The 17,299-nt window shown below is 43.4% G+C and overlaps 1 protein-coding gene and 1 pseudogene across 2 annotated transcripts in view; one reads left to right on the top strand and one right to left on the bottom strand.

The window, feature by feature from the left end:
* Positions 1 to 17,299, bottom strand: part of LOC148031425 (Molecular chaperone Hsp40/DnaJ family protein) — a 108,736-nt gene that overhangs the window by 77,639 nt on the left and 13,798 nt on the right. For both annotated transcript variants that reach the window (XM_087684963.1, XM_087684964.1), the window contains exon 2: positions 9,152 to 9,220. In XM_087684963.1, the coding sequence (XP_087541089.1) occupies positions 9,152 to 9,220 (69 nt within the window). The remainder of the gene's footprint in view (positions 1 to 9,151; positions 9,221 to 17,299) is intronic.
* Positions 13,516 to 14,238, top strand: LOC148031426 (glycine-rich RNA-binding protein 8 pseudogene; annotated as a pseudogene).

Genomic DNA, 17,299 nt, shown 5'->3' with positions numbered 1-17,299 from the left:
AATTCCTCTTCAGAGGGGGCTCTTCTTGCTCATTCTCAAAAAGGGCAAACCAAACCAAACCTCCACTCAAAATCAAAATCAAACTCAAAAGATAAATCAATCTCGGGATTCTCAAGGAAACTCCCAGTCACAACTCAAACCTGGGTAGCAGAATGTACCTGAAAAGAATAAGTATCGTCAACATTGTCAAAAGGCTGGCCATTTTGACGAGGAGTGCCGATCAAAGGCACGAGGCACAGCACCAAAACCTAAGTCTCAGACCCCTGGCCCTCAATCGGGCAACCCCCAACAGGGGAGGTAGGGTGATGGCAAGGGACAGTTTAAAGGTCAAACTCACACTGCCACCGCACAGTCATCTCAGTCGACAACGTTCTCAACTCCAGAGGGCTTGTTTGACTGGTCTACAGAGGCCCATATCGTCTCCATAGAGACATCAAATGCGAGTCTCGTCCATATCTGTGAGTTGCTTCCCGACGAGGTTATTGCACAGGCCCACACGTCACATCCGAGCACTTCAGCTCCAATTTGGATTGTGGACAGTGAAGCTACACATCACATGACTTCTATAGAGGACATTTTCCATACCCAAGCCCCTGTAGCCGGGTGGGTCCATGTAGGAAACGACTCCTCGGTCAAGATTTAGGCTCAAGGTTGTGTGTCAGTTTTGCCACTAACAAGGGTCCGAATCTGGCTTCGCTGGACAATGTATATCATGTCCCTCAACTTGGGGTGAACAGCAGTTTTCTTTATAGCGACCACAGTCGAGGTCCTTGACTCTCTGACTGGTTTAGTGATTACTCGCGGTGAGACACAGCCTAATGGCCTATACCACATGACACACTTTCTAACCAAGCCGACCACCGAAGGCTCAGTGTTCCATAGCTCCCAGGCCTTAGCCACATTCCGAGAGCTTACACAAAATGAGTCTTTGGCATTTTCCCTTAGGGCATCTTGGTTATGACTCACTTTATGAGTTGTCATGTCGTGAGTTGGTTGAGGGCTTTCCACGCTTGAAGCTAGCTCGAGATGTCTGTAAAGCTTGTCCGCTCGGGAAGCAGCACCGTACCCCATTTCCTCAGCAGTCTACACATAGAGCTAAGCATCCTCTTAGACTGATTCACGTTGATCTTTGTGGGCCAACATCCACTGCTACTTTCAACGGTGCATTGTACTTCTTTTTGATAGTGGATGATCATTCTCGATACATGTGGGTGTACTTTCTCGAGCATAAATCAGATGCTTTTACATATTTTTTGCTTGGGTGCTGCTAGTTCATAACCAGACTAGTCGCCGTGTTGGGTGCATGAGGAGTGATAGCGGTGGTGAGTTTATCTCCCACGAGTTTTCCGAGTTTCTATAGAAGCATGGCATTTCTCACCAGCTCACCTGTATCAACTTCCCCTCTCAGAATGGAGTCGTAGAGCGTAGGAACCGCACAATCATGGAAATGGCACGCTCTATGCTGTTCGCAGCAGAGCTTCCTGAGCGCCTTTGGGTCGAGGCTGTTAACACTTCGGTGTACATTCTCAACCAGTGCCCGATTGTGGCTCTTCCTCAGAAGACCCCGTATAAGGCATTTTTTGGCTCTCGGCCTGTTATTTCCCATTTCAGAGTCTTCGGGTATCGTGCGTACACACACACGCCTGAAGACAAGATAGGTAAGCTTACAACTTCGGATCAGACACAGCCAGTGGCCACGCCTCTTGATCCTACTGTCCACTTATCGAATGATATCCTAGGACAGCCCTTCGATACATACACCTATCATTCTGTTGTAGAAAAACTTCTTTGGTTAATTCACACTAGGCCAGATTTAGCTTACTTAGTTAGCATACTCAGTTAGTATTTCACAACACCCAGGATGTCGCATTGGATTGCATGTCTTCGTGTGTTGTGTTATTTGCGGTGTACTTTTTCTTATGGCTTGACATATGCTTCAGGTTTATGTTTGCAGGGATACACTGATTCTAATTGGGGAAGAGATCCTGACACTCGGCGTTTCCATGGTGACTACCTCTTTACCTTGGGCACAGCTCCCATTTCTTAGTCCAGACGTAAGCAAGAGACAGTGGTGGCTTCCACGGCCGAGGCTGAGTACCAGGCTCTCTTCGTTGCCACTACGGAGGCCATCTATCTGAGGAGTTTACTGGCGGCGCTTCATTTTCCATGTGACTCTCCCACAGTTGTCTACTGCGACAACCAGAGTGCCATTGCCCTTGCGGGCAATCCGATCATCACACCACAAACATGGCATGTGGAAGTCCACTTCCACTTTTCCAGAGAGCAAGTTGAGCTAAGCACTATTCGCCTAGAGTTTGTGCCTTTATCACATAATTTTGCAAATATCTTGACCAAAGCGGTCAACCGGCCGATTCTTTAGTACCTCCTACCCAGGATCGGCTTGGATACACCCTCCCCTACTTCTTCAGCTTGACGGGGAGAGGGTGCTTTGCTCTTGCTTTCCCCTCCAGTTTAAGAGGGGGCAACTCCTACTCTTGATCGTGACAGTGATGATGCTTACAGTTTTTTAGACATTACATTTACTTATTCTTTTGTATTGTATTATCACCATTTGTAACTTCATCCGCACTATCAAGATGACCTGATTGTAAAAGGGCACTTGGACAAGTGAACACTTCCCCTACGAGGACACTATCCCAATGGCACCGTTGCATAGCGTATTGCATGAGCATGACATCTTGCATCTTCCTTTGCATTACCCTATGCATTGGCATTCAGTTCATGTCAACATATATCTGTGCGCATTTATCCCTTTTTCGGTCTTTTGAAGTGGTCGACTCTAGGATCCACCATATTCGTAGCATAACACATGGCAGTTCTCCTAAAGGCAGTTTCCCTACCCTTGCTTGCTTGCTTTGCTTGTCTTGCTAAGCCCGCCATTTTTTTTGCCTCTCACATATTCAACACATGATTGGCACATACACTCACTTTTATCATCCTTAGGTACTTATCCTCGTCAGTGCGAGGGATTGGCTTGCTAGTTTTGTAAATAACTTGGGTTTAAAACGCTCTTTATCTTTTCCTATCTGTCACTTAATCGGCTGCTGCCCCTATATTACTTATGTATTTTCAAAACACTTTTCAAAAAACAAAAAACAAAACAAACAAGTCCATTGTTGATTCCATCCGCCTTTGTAGGCCTTGGTAGGCCCTTGGGCAGCCGATGAGCACCCTTGGTCCGATGCCCTGACCTCTCTGGGGTGATCACTTGGGCTCCCTTGGTAAGATATCCATCGCCTTTGTAGTCTTGGTAGGCCATTGGGCAGCCAACGTGCACCTTTTGTCCGATGCCCTGGCTGCTTTGGGATGGGATGCCTTAGGGTAAATCAAAATTTAGGCTGGCCTACTTTACTCGCTCTATTTTGGGCCTGAGAGAGAGTGTTGTGCTAAGAAATGCACTTAGCCACTTAAACAACCCCAAAACATGCTTATTTTAGGCTTATTTTAGCCAAAACCCTAAAACGGGGAGCGGATCGAGAAAGTTAAAGGGGGAGAGAATCTAAAACCCCAATTTTCTATAAATTGGCAGACAGCCCTCCACTCTTTTACAATCTCGTTTTTGCAGGTTCCAGGTGTTACTAGCTTGCTGCCCACACCCCGGTCACGGAGGACATCTCAGCCCTTGCTGTCCATCACTGTTCCCTACAGTCCGTCGCCTATTTCCAGCCCTCCACACGTTGATTGCTGCTGTTTCTGCATAGCGACTAACTGTTGTTCATCTGCACTGCTGTCGTACAGCCTGCCACACCAGCAAACTGCTGCATTTGCAGGCTCCAGCTGCCGCCCTGACAGTTTTCTCTCTCCTATCTGCAGTCGCTGCAGTCTTTCTCTCTCCTGCCGGCTGTCCTACCTGCGTTTTTAGTCTTTCTCTCTCCTGCAGACTCCGTTTTTAGTCTTTCTCTCTCCTCACTGTTGTCTGCATCAGATCCAGCTTCTCACTGATACGTTTTTTGGTGTTCGACATCTAGAGGCTGCCTTGCTACGATTCGGGATCCATTCAGAGTACGACACACTCTCCAGCTCATTACCCTTGCCCTGATCCTAAAGATACAAGAGTTCGAGGTTCAGTATTCATTCACTACAGTGTGTTTGCTGCATGAGCATCGCATTATTAGTAGTCATATCATTTCATTTATTCACTGTGTTCATTGTCTCTGAGTTACTCTAACCCTAAACCTAAATGTGTTCTTTTTATTAGTCTGTGCTTTGTCGTACGGTTTCTGTTTATGTTTGTGTGTTAGGGTATTTTTCTTTACATCTCCAGCCTCTAAAGACGTTTTTTAATATTGCATGTGCATTTTTAACAAGTGACAGCCTTCCCAAATGATTTTTCTAGTATTATCCATAATTAAATATTAATTTTCAGTCTTTAGATAATACTGAAAATTAATTTAATAAATCTTTCGATGCCCTAAAAAATAATCTGACTGGCCATTAATTAAATTGGCTAGGCAACTTCCGTTCCCAAGTGTCTCTGCACCCTCTTTGACCATTAGATTGGTGTTAAGTACCATTAAACGTCACTTCTCTAGTGTCACCAACTGACACTTATGGCCAAATGAATGACCTAGGCTAACAACTGGCACCAAATACCACCAAGTACCTGTGCGACATAACTTATAGCAACTTTTTCCTTTGACATCCCGTGATTTCATCAGGTCCCAAGCTCGTAAATTTACTCTAATGCCAATTATACCTCACATGTGCAACATTTACTTAACCATTGATTAAAAATTAATCCACATGTTAAGTGAGGTTTCAAAAATATATGTCCTCATGACAGTCATGCAAACCCCTCATGGAAGGCAAGGTGATGTCAATGGGCAATGGAAAGGTCAAACTTGCACTGCCACCGGTCAACAATCTTAGTTGATAACATTTTCAACTCCAAAGGGCTTGTCTGGTTGGTCTGCTGAGGCCCACATCATCTCGGTAGAGACATCTGATACGAGTCTTGTCCACATCTATGAGTTGCCCTCCTGACAAGGTTACCGCAAAGGTTCACTCGTCACAACCGAGCACATTAGTACATGTTTGGATTGTGGACAGTGGAGCTACACATCACATGACTCCTATAGAGGACATCTTCTGTACCCGAGGCCCTGCAACCAAGCGGGTCCACATAGAAAACAACTCCTCAATCAAGATTCAGGCTCAAGGTTGTGACAGTTTTGCCACTAACAAGGGTACAGATCTAGCTTCGCTCGACAATGTATACTATGTCCCTCAGCTTGGGGTGAACTTGTTATCTATTCAACAACTTTGCCGGTTGGGGCAAGCGGTTTTTTTACAACAACCACAGTTGAGGTCCTTGACTCTTAGACTCGTTTAGTGATTACTCGTGGTGAGACATAGCCTAATGGCCTATACCATACGACCCATTTTCTTACCAAGCCAATAGGCGGGGTCTCCATGTTCCATAGCTTCCAAGCATTAGCTACATCTCAAAGACTATGAACAATGAGTGTCTTTGGCATTTCCACCTAGGACATCTTGGCTATGACTCTCTTTATGAGTCGTCTCACCGTGAGATGGTTGAGGGCCTTCCTCACCTAAAGCTAGCTCAAGATGTCTATAGAGCATGCCAGCTCAGGAAGCAGCATCATATCCCATTTCCTCAGCAATCTATACATAGAGCTAAGACACCTCTTAGATTGATTCACATTGATCTTTGTGGGCCCATATCCACTACTGCCTTGAACGACGCATTGTACTTCTTTTTTATAGTGGATAATCATTCGAGATACATGTGGATGTACTTCCTTAAGCATAAGTCCGATGCTTTCACATATTTCTCTGCTTGGGTGTTACTGGTCCATAACCAGACGGATCGTCGTGTTGGTTGCACGAGGAGTGATAACAATGATGAGTTCATCTCGCACGAGTTTTCTAAGTTTCTACAGCAACATGGCATCTCTCGCTAGCTTACCTCTACCAATTTCCCCTCTCAGAATATGGAGTTGCGGAGCATAGGAACCGGACAATCACTTATGGTTCTGGCTTATGATTGGAGAGGTACACTGATTCCGATTGGGAAGGAGATCCTGACACCTGGCGTTCCCATGGCGGCTACCTCTTCACCTTAGACACGACTCTCATTTTTTGGTCGAGCCCCATAAGCAAGAGACGATGGCAGCTTCCATGGCTAAGGCTGAGTATAGGGCTCTCTTCGATGGCACACGGAGACCATCTACCTAAGGAGCTTATTAGCGGCACTTCACTTCCCTTGTGACTCTCCCACCGTTATCTACTACGACAATCCGATTATCACACCATGGACGCGGCATGTGAGAGTCCACTTCCACTTTTCCAGATAGCAGGTTGAACTAGGCACTATCCGCCTAAAGTTTGTGCCTTCATCAGTCAATTTTGCAGACATTTTGACCAAAGCGGTCAACCGACCGGTTCTTCAGTACCTTTTACCCAAGATCAACTTGGATACACCCTCCCCTACTTCTTCAGATTAACAAGGAGAGAATGCTTCCCTCTTGCTTTCCCTTCTAGTTTGAGAGGAAACGCCTATTTCTTCTAATAGTAATAATCATGATGCTTACAGTTTTTAGACATTCATTCACTCATTTATTCTTTTGTATTGTACTTATGGACATTTATAACTTCATGCGTATTGTCAAGATGACATGATTGTAAAAGGACACTTGGGCAAGTGAACAATCCCCCTACAAGGACACTATCCAAGTGGCATCGTTGCATTGCATTTTGTATGAGCATGACATCTTGCATCTCCCTTTGTATTATCCCATACATTGGCATTTTGTTCATATAAACATGCATCTGTACACATTTATCCCTTTTTTGTCTTTTGGAGTGGTCGACTTTGGATCCACCATATTCGTGGCATTGCACATGGAAGTCTCCAAGGCAATTCTCCCTAGCTTGCTTGCGTGCTTGCTTCACATCTTTGCTATATTTGTGTCACCCACACCTTAGCCATTTTTCTTTTTCACTGTCACCCAGTAATGATAGGGATAGTATGCTTGTTTTGTGAAGGTCTTGGGTACTTTGGGACACAAATACTAAATAGGACAAGAATTGATTTCTCACTTTAATGTTAAATCTATCAAAACTACAAAACCTTTTATTTTTTAAAAAAACCAAAAAAAATCCGTAGCTGATTCCATCCACCTTTACAGAACTCGGTAGACCACTGAGCAACCGACATGTATCCTTCGTCCAATGCCTTGGCCTCTCTAGGATAATCACTTGGGCTCCCTTGGTAAGATAGCCGTCGCCTCTGTAGTCTTAGTAGACCACTGGCCAGCCAACGCACACTCTCTGTCTGATGCTCTAGCTACCTTCGAATAAAAGATTTTTTTTTAAGAGTTTGGTTGGCCAACTTCTCGTGGCACTGTTGTTGGGCCTAAGAGGAGGTGTTAAGCTAAAAATGAATTAGCTTGACTTAAACAGCCCCAAAACATACTTAATTAAGGAAGAAACCTTGTTTATTTAAAAAGAAATGTATTCCTAGAGAATGTCTATATCCCATAAGCACAAACCCACTTGAAAGGGCCCAAACTTTCTATAAATAGATATACTGCCCTCCATTCAACCTTAATCTCGTTTTTTCATATTTCAAGTGTTCCAGTCGACAACGGAGGACATCGCAATAGTCCAAGATGGCCATTGCTGTCTACAATAGTCTGACGCTTGTTTCTAGCCTACCACACATTGTTCGGAGCTGATTTCAACATGCTGAGTATTGTTGTTGGTTTTTCCTGTGTTTTAGCCTCTATCTCCTGTAGCTTGCGTTTGCTGTTTTCTCTCTCCTGCAGCCAGTATTTTTGGTATTTCTCTCTCCTCACCTGCATTTTTTGTATTTCTCTCTCCTACACTGCCGCATGCATCAGATGCAACCTTCCTTGGCCGCGTTTGCTAGTGTTCGGAGGCTGCCTTGCTGCAATTCGAGATCCATTCAGAGTAGCTCATTACCCTAGCCTTGATCCTTGAGATACAAGAGTTCGAGGTACAATATTCATTCACTACAGTGTGTTTGCTGCATGAGCATTGTATATTCAATAGTTATATCATTTCATTCATTGTTTGTGTTCATTGTCTCTGAGTTACCCTAACCCTAACTGTGTTCTATCAGTCTGTGCTTTGTCGTACTGTGTTATTTGTGTTTCTGTGTTAGGGTATTTATTCACATCATGAACATCCTTTCAATCACTTGTAGTTTAGAGTCTCAAGTAGTTTAGTATATCTACAAGGACAATATTTGTCTATGAAAACACATCTATTTAAGAGAGTAAAGCCCAAAAATGTGAACCTCGAAAAGACTCAAGTCCTAGTCTCCTCAAGATGTAAACAATTTGCACAATACAAAACAATCAATGACATTTGCACCAAACCTCATATACTACACTGATTTCCTTGAGCATCCTCTTCTCCAGCCCAGTGCTAGTGTTCATGCCTCAACTCTACTTCTCTCAGTTGCTCTTGTTACTTACAGTTTATTCACATGGGTCCTAAGTAAACACTCAGCCTATGCACAAACAATAACATGACAACCAAAAAGGAAACATAGCCTAAGCAAGTAACAAATAATGCTGAAACAAGAGACATAAAACAGATAGACGACAATAACATCCAAGACTTGTGCAAGGGAAAGGCAGTGCGTAAATAGACGAGAAGAGCTTCATACCCATGCACCCTATACGTCTTCCATGACTCAATGGCCAAAAATATCTTTTACATACAGAACAAGCTTTTGATATTAAAGCCTAGACCCATAATGTGTACTAGCCTGTCCAGATTTTTAGCCAAAAAGTGGCTTTCCATTCTTCTCCAGCACAAAATCCTGAAACTGAACCCTAGGGCTATATGACCTCATATGTCCAGGCTAAAGAATAAACACAAGATTTACTATCCATGTGGGGGTTAGCCCTTGTTTGGCCGTGTCCTTGAAAGAAGATACATATGGATGTAAAATGGAAGTCCATAGCAAATATTTTCATGAAAGCATGAACTGCTTTCAAATAACTTATCAATATACAACCTCAATCGATTCTGCTCGAGCAGTTTAATAACTCTACAGAGTGACAACTATCTACAGGAACACATTCTTTCCACAGAGATAAATCCAAGAAAACCATCAACTGCAATTGCACCAAACCTCATATGCTGCACTGATCTCCTTAAACTTATCCTCTGCTCCAGCCTCTTTATTAACATCTGGATGATACTGGATATCAAAAGAAACATAAATAATTAGACAGCCTGTCATTTATAGAGTTGCCAGGGATGTTTAGACAATTTCTATAACATATAATTGAAGTCAGCCAGACACTACATGCATTTAATATGAGGACATATTCTACCATAAGACAAGTAACTTGGCAGCTATATTAAACATTCAATTCAACAGCTATATTTTGGCATGTGATACATGAAACCATCTGAGTCAATGAGTTCATATTTAGAAAAACTAGCACTTATTAGTAGACTAAAAACAAAGATTTATCATTACATTCCTAGTTGAACCACTCCTAGAGGTCCATCCTTCTTCACGACAACATGATCAAACTTTCCCTGATTTTATAAACAAGCTTTTTTAATCCTTAATGACTTAGCCCTGATGGGTCCTAACAATGTAGTAGTTGTTTGATCGATGTGGACTTTTATAACCAGATAACAATCATCTACCAGTGGATAGGTAGATTTTCTTTTTGCTAAACAAATGCTTTGAAATTGAGAGAAATCAATAATGCCTTGCTTTTTAAGCATTTTTGTAAAGCAGCTGCATATAAACCAACCACACTATTGTGCTGCAACTTAGAAGGAATTGCATGACAATGTGTTGTAAATTGGTAGGAATTGTAATCCTAAACCACCCACACTACTGTGTTGTAACGATATTTTACCTTTCGTCACACTTAACTAACTAAGACAGACATAGGAAAACTCTAGAATAGAGACAACTAATTTAATATAGAAAACTTATTGCTCAATTCTCATACAAAATAACAAGCAAAACAAGCAATTTGTTACGAAAAAGCTCTCAAAAGCTTCTCCATGATAGCTTCTTCCACAAGCTGCCCAAGGTAGCTTCTTACACAAGCTTCCTTTGTTGAGAAACCCTTCACCCGCAGTTTGCGTTTTTGCGTTTCTGCGTTTTGCATTTAGGGTTTGCAGCCCCAAAAAGAGGCGCCACCCTAGACTGACTGTGCCTATTTATAGGCCACTCTCTCATTCGTTCACCACGGCTGATTCATTCCGTCCGTCACCTCCTCTCCAACCTCTCCACTACCCTCACACCCCTTCAAGAGGACATTGCGGTTCGTGGTTCGTGGCTATCTTCATCATCTTCCTTGTGCTACGGCACCCTTGTTCCCTTGTATCACATTCACTCTATGATTCAGATCTTCATCCTTCCATTCCATCAGAGTTTCTTCTCTCTTCTCTTCTCTTCTCCATGTTTGTCGAGTTCATTCCGTGTTCCTCCCCGCAAACCCTACTATCTCGCTGGTACGTTTTCTTTTGACATGGTATCAGAGTTGGATCTGCTCAAATAGCGGCAAAGATCCTCCACTCCAATGACGGCAAAGACCAGTGGCAGATTTAGCATCCACTTCTCTTCTTCTTCCGCTGCATCAACATCTCGTTTTTGCAAGCTTCAAGTGTTTTCAGCTTGCTGCCCACACCCCTTTTGCGGAGGACATCGTAGTCTCAATTGTCCCTTGCTATCATCTATAGTCTGGCGCCTGTTTCTAGCCCTCCACCCGCAATTTGCAGTTATTTATAGTAGAGCGGCTGTTGCTGATCACTCTCCATTCGGAAAACAATCTCGTTTTTGCAGATTTCAGGTATTTCAGCTTGCTGCCCACACCCCAGACGCGGAGGACATCGTGGTCTAAGCTGGCCATTGTTGTCTACAATAGTCTGGCGCTTGTTTCCAGCCTATCACACACTGTTCGGAGCTTATTTTAGCATGTTGACTGCTATTGCTGGTTTTTCCTGCGTTTTTAGTCTTTCTCTCTCCTCCTCATTAGAGAAGACAAAGACCGATGGTGGGTTCGGCATCAACATTCGATTTCTGGTACCATGGCATCTCCACTGACAAATTGCCCTTCTACTAGGTGCTACTACTGCGACACGAATGGTCATCCCACCAAAGACTGTCAACATCGACCTTTGCTCCCCACCCCACCGGAGTATATGTGTCTTCCACCATACACTCCTTGTGCTACCTCTCCTTTCTGGGCCCCAGAGATCATTCTGCATTGGCTATCAAAGTATTATGCTCAAGGCAATAAGCCGCACCCGACGCACACTAAGTCCTTTCGAGCACACGGAGGCTCTAAGACCTTCTAAGGCAATAAGCCCTCTTGGAGACCACCCCACAACACGAAGGTTTCCTCCACCTACTTTCGGGTACAGTGGCTTCCACAGCCCACATCTTCTCCACACTCCACTCTCTTGAGAGCCCACGCCTGTTCCCCACCCTTGGCTCATCCTGAGCCTCCTTCTTTCCCACCCTCTTCCACTCAAGTTCGAGAGGCCACTTCTAGGTGCTTTCTGGCTTCTTCTTGCAAGCCCCAAATACCTTCTTCAGCACAATCGGCCGCACTTCCTTCGTCATCAGATGCTTCGCAGTCCATGAGCCGTAAGTGGTTGGATTCCCTTTCTCTCTCAGACTGGGATTCAAAGGGAGATTTTCTTACTTGGCCCTCAAAGGGGGCTTCCAGTTCTTCTTCAGCTTCACAAGGGGCTCCTACTTCTACTCCTTCCAATTCAGAGAGGGACCCTATGTGCCATGAAGTTCTTTACATACCACCACCTTACACTTTTAAGGAGTAGCTCTCCTTTGAGCAATCATTTCCTCTACTCATACCCAAGATCTAGAGGATCTACCTAGATCGGGACCCTTGGGTCTTCAGTAATGACTTAGTGGCTAGGCTTTCGTATTCCTTCCAGCATGGAGTCACGGAGCTAGAGGCTTCTCTCCCAAGTTGAGTTTCGGATTCTACAATTCACCCAGTCTCCTAACTATCTTCAAAGGTCTCCTTTCAGGTGGTATTCTCAAATTACAGGGTGGATTTTCTTTGTCCCTTGGTCAGCATGGAGCTACCTCTCGAGATCAAGTACGGGCATATCCTTATGGTTCTCGGCACCACACAAAGTCCGACATTCCTCCTATGCATTGCATGATTTCATCATCTCTGTACTAGGGCGCTTGGGCAAGTGAACAATTTTTCCACGCAAAACGCTATCCAAGTGGCACCTGTTGCATGAGCATTCTTCAGCATGTAGCATTGTATCTCCACCTCACTCTTCTCTTGTTCCCCTTTTTGGGCCGCCTGAGAGGGAGTGTTGAGAAACCCTTCACTTGCAGTTTGCATTTTTGCGTTTTGCGTTTTGCGTTTAGGATTTGCAGCTCCAAAAAGGGGCGCCACCCTAGACTGACTGTGCCTATTTATAGGCCACTCTCTCATTCATTCACCACGGCTAATTCATTCAGTCCGTCACCTCTTCTCTCCAGCCTCTCCACTATCCTCACACCCCTTCAGAAGGACATTGCGGTTCGTGGTTCGTGGATGTCTTCATCATCTTCCTTGTGCTACGACACCCTTGTTCCCTTGTATCACATTCACTCCATGATTCAGATCTTCATCATTCCATTCATCAAAGTTTCTTCTCTCTTCTCTTCTCTTCTCCATGTTTGTCTAGTTCACTCCGTGTTCCTCCCCGCAAACCCTATTGTCTCGCTCGTACGTCATCTTTTGACATCCTTCCATAGTAACTCCTTTCACAAGCTTCCTTCCATAGTGAGTTCTTCAATAAGCTTCCTTTCAAGCTAGCTTCTACAAGAAACTTTATTCAAAAGTACTTTCACCCAGAAGCTTCCTTCCATATACCCTCACCAAGAAGTTTCTTTCATGTTAGCTAGATGTTTCCTTTCACATTAGCTTCCCAAAAAGCTACCACAATAGTTAGATCCTGCTTTTTGAATAATTTTGCAATGCCAAACCAACACTTGCAGGTTTTAATTTGTCTTGCGTTGTAGTCATGCCTCTTCCCAGAAAATTATTAATTCATGTATCAAGGCAATTTTAACGTCATTGTGGAATTGAAATTATCTTGAATTATTTCAATTGGATCCAATGTAATATGGATTATGAAGATTGACATATTCTTGAAAAGAGGTAGAGATTTGGTTCGTCTGATGATGTTGACGGCCAAAGGACAAGAAGATCATGTGTGCAATCACAACCATAGTTTTTCCATATGTGAATCAAACGTCAAACGCGAGCGCATATGAAAGTATGATTCAAGTGTGATTTGAATCGTAGACCCAAATCATACGTGACCCTAATTTGTTGACATGTTCTAACAAATTATGAGAATAAAAAGATAAATATGAGAGAGAGATCAGCTTTTACAGTGCAGTCTGATTGCACTGCAGGATTTGAAGGCCGAGCAAGAGAGAGAGAAAGAGAGAGAGAAAAGGGGGGGGGAGGGGGGGGGCGGTTTCCCCGGCCCCCTGTTCTTCTCAGGGTTAGCTTTAGGTTTAGGGTTGCAGTTGAGGTCCCAGATCAGGCACCGCAGATCACTAGCCAGGAGTCTCCCCTGCCATGGCCACTGCCGTCGAGTACCGCTGCTTCGTTGGAGGCCTTGCTTGGTCCACCGACGATCGTAGCCTCGGAGATGCCTTCAGCGCCTTCAGCGAAGTGATCGAGTCCAAGGTTATCAATGACAGAGAGACTGGTAGATCTCATGGTTTTGGCTTTGTGACATTTGCTGAGGAGCAGTCTATGATGGATGTTATCGAGTCAATGAATGGGAAGGAGCTGGATGGTAGAAACATTACTGTTAACCAGGCTCAAAGCAGAACTGGTGGAGGGGGTGGTGGCAACGGAGGTTTGCGGGGGTCTGGTGGTGGTGGTTATGGAGGATCTCGTTATGAAAACAGGGGAGGGTATGGGAACAGGTCAAATGGAGGCAGTGGTGGCTATGGTGGCAGGGAAAGGAATGACAGAGGTTTTGGAAGTGGCCGCACTGGTGGTGGAGGTGGCTATGGAGGACCAGGTGGTGGTGGGTATGGAAGTGCTAATAGATACGGTTCTGGTGCAGGTCCAGATTCCAGCAGCTGGAGAAAGTGACTTGCACTCTTGGATGTGATTTACTGTGTGACTAAGCATATGTGCTGTATGTCCTTGTGCAGGTGGCAGTTTCACTTAAGGATCTTTTAACTGTTAATGAACTGACCTGAGCTAGTTTATGATGTTGGTTTGAGATTGTATAATAATCAGCTATAAATTATGTGCATCCAAAGAAAAAAGGGGGGGGGGGATGTGAACAGTAACAGTGCAGGCTGAATACACTGCACTCTTGTTGAGGCATCAGTGTTTCCAGGCAGGCAGCTATGTTTCCCACTGTTGGTGGACTTCATGCACCCTGAAATCGGTCATTTTCACTCAGTAAAAGCCATTTGCAGACTGCATACTCTCACAGACCAGAAAACAGATCAAACTGACCAGTAATCATTTTTCAAAACAAATTTCCCAAATACTTTAGGCCCCAAAAGTCAAGTCCGAAATATTGATTTCAGACGTCTGTCTTCAAAGTCTGAAATTTTTTCATAGGAGTCTGAAAACAACTATGGTCACAACAGGTCTGTCAACAACAAATTGTCAGGTTGTGACATGGGCAGCAGTTGTCATTTTTGTGTGTCAAGGCCGATGGACAGCAAAAGGCATCAAGATTAATCAAATTTGTTGGCATGGCAAATATCAATGTTTGATAATCAAACTTCTTTAACAAGACATTAAAAAGAGGATTGGCTGGCCTGTCTTACGAGGCCTATTTATGGCAATGGTTCTTGTCAGCAAGATTGTGATTGGAGAGAGAGATTTTCTCCTGGCAAGCCATCAATGAGACATCAAGATCGAGTGTAGGAAGGCACAAGAGTGAGTGAGAGACTCAAGAGGTGCGGAGTGGAGTGTTTGTGGCTGCATGAGATTGAGGGAACACTAATCAAGACTCTCCTGGATTGGGCACAGACATGCTCTGCAAACACCAAGTGCAAGAGTGTGTTGGATAGCACACGACTTGGGCTCTCAAAGCCATATCTCTTGCAATCCTCCTATTACTACTATAATATAAGATTTGAGGATCACTTACGCCTTTCGGGGCTCTTAATCTTTTTGTGAGTTGTAAATTTAAGACCCAGTGTCTTAAAAGAAAACAAAGAGTACATCTTTTTCGAAAGGGTACATGATCTTAAACAAAGTACATTTTTAAGCTCCCTGGTTTCTTCATGTAAGATAATCTCATACTAATCAGCTAATTTCTTTGGTTCTCATACAACCCCAAACCAAAGTTCAAGACAATTTATTAAAAGATGATGCTAGAGAATTTTGGTAGGAAATTTGGCTTAAAAATCACAAGTAGGCCACTCTCCCATCCCACATCATTCCTATAATTATCACTTCCCTCGCCAAAGCCATATTCTCTCTCCTTTAACTTCAGCCGTCGTTAACATCCCTAGAGCCTTCACTTCTCTGCATCATCTCACAACAAGAGGCCAAGCGACTACTGCTGTTGTTGCCAAATGTCAGCCTTCACCTTGCCTCTGCTGCTCCAAACTATAGATAAATTATATATTTGGCGACAACTCCAAAGGCATCCTTGCTGCTGTGTTTTGCTGGTCTGCACCCTCACACTCCTGCACAGATATTGTTAAGCTGTTTTGATGCCATTGACTGCTCCAAAGATCATCAAAGCTCCTGCCATCGGTAGTCTAGGTCCTCAGCTGCTGCTCAAACATTAGCAGCCAGTTTTGATGCAATTGACTGCTCCAAACATCATCAGGCTACTGTGTTGTTTCAGTTTGCTGCTACTGCTGTAACCACCCTTCCTCCTTGGATAGGGTGGTAAATAACCTAATTAAGCACTATTTACAGCAATTAACAAATTCACAAAACTGAAATGCACACTTTACCATATAATCTTGGACATCGGACACCCTATTGGCCCCAAAATTGGCGCCCCTTTCAATATTTATTTAACTTAATTGAAGAAGAAGTTGATGTACAATCAGATTCTCCCAACCCCTTTTGGTATTCCAACTCCCCTTGTTGTCCAAAATGGGATGTTTATAGGTAATAAGGCAAGGGAACTAGTACCTACAGCAATAATTACAAGAAGTTGCCTACATATCCAACAGTCTATGGATCAAAAACCAAGTAGAGGAAATGGTTATAGACCAATGGCTGAAGCAAAACAAAGCTTTGCAAGGGCTGAAAATGCACAAAAGGGATCTCAAAATACTACTTACAGCAAAGTTCTTTCAAATGAACAAATTAGAGACATGAGGGCCAAAGGGTTATGTTTCAAGTGTGGAGAAAAGTAGACACAAGACCATAGGCTGAAAATGCAAATACGAAAATAGCAAGCTTAACTTTGTCATCATCGATGAGCCGGATGAGAATGAAAGTGAAAAGGGAAATGTATTTCATGTGGAAGCAAACCCTATGGTTGAAGAAATGCATGACGAGGATGAAGGAAATAATGATGAATTTTATGATATTGTGGACAGTTTTCCTTTTGATCCGAGTGGTTCTTTATGTGCAATTTCTCATGATGCATGGACCGGCTGTAAAGGAGAAAACACCCTTAGACTTGAGGGGCTAATCAATGGTAGACCATAAAATGGTTCTCAAGCTTATCAAAAATTGAGCTGAAACTAATCAAAATTTTTCTCAAAATTGAGGATCAAAAGTTTTCTCAAAATTCAGGCAAAATTCATGCCAAATTGATCATAACTCATAATGATTAGAAGCTAGTACCTAAATTGTGCCTTAGTGCTAATGTGGATATTTGTCCACATCAATTATGCATATTGTATTTTCACACTCTTTGTGTTCTAAGCAGATATCTTGTACTTGTGGAGAGAACATGCTACTTGCAATTCTTTCGAAATCCTCCCAAGACATTTGTGGATAAATCCTTCTCTATAGATAGATTTCAAAACCATCAAGCTTTTAAGCATGACACACTCCATTGATTCTTAATGTTTTTTTTTTTTAAATCAAAGCCAATGATGCACTCAATGAACATAAGGTCCAATTGATAATACAAGGGTTTTAGCAAAAAGAATAATAGGCTATAGGAAGCCCTTTGGGACTATCGGTCACCTTATGGTCATGGTGATTGTTATTGACCTTCGTTGCTTATAACCACTAGCACATCAATCAAATGGATGTGAGAAGCACCTTTCTAAATGCTCTTAGAGGAAGAGGTCTACAGGGCTCAACCACAC

Source organism: Lygodium microphyllum, chromosome 9 (genome assembly GCF_053477565.2).
Source record: "Lygodium microphyllum isolate KBCC chromosome 9, Lygodium_microphyllum_v1.1.10, whole genome shotgun sequence".
Classification (NCBI taxonomy): domain Eukaryota; kingdom Viridiplantae; phylum Streptophyta; class Polypodiopsida; order Schizaeales; family Lygodiaceae; genus Lygodium; species Lygodium microphyllum.
The sequence above is the reverse complement of the archived record's forward strand: the minus strand, read 5'-3'. Positions and strand labels throughout refer to the sequence as shown.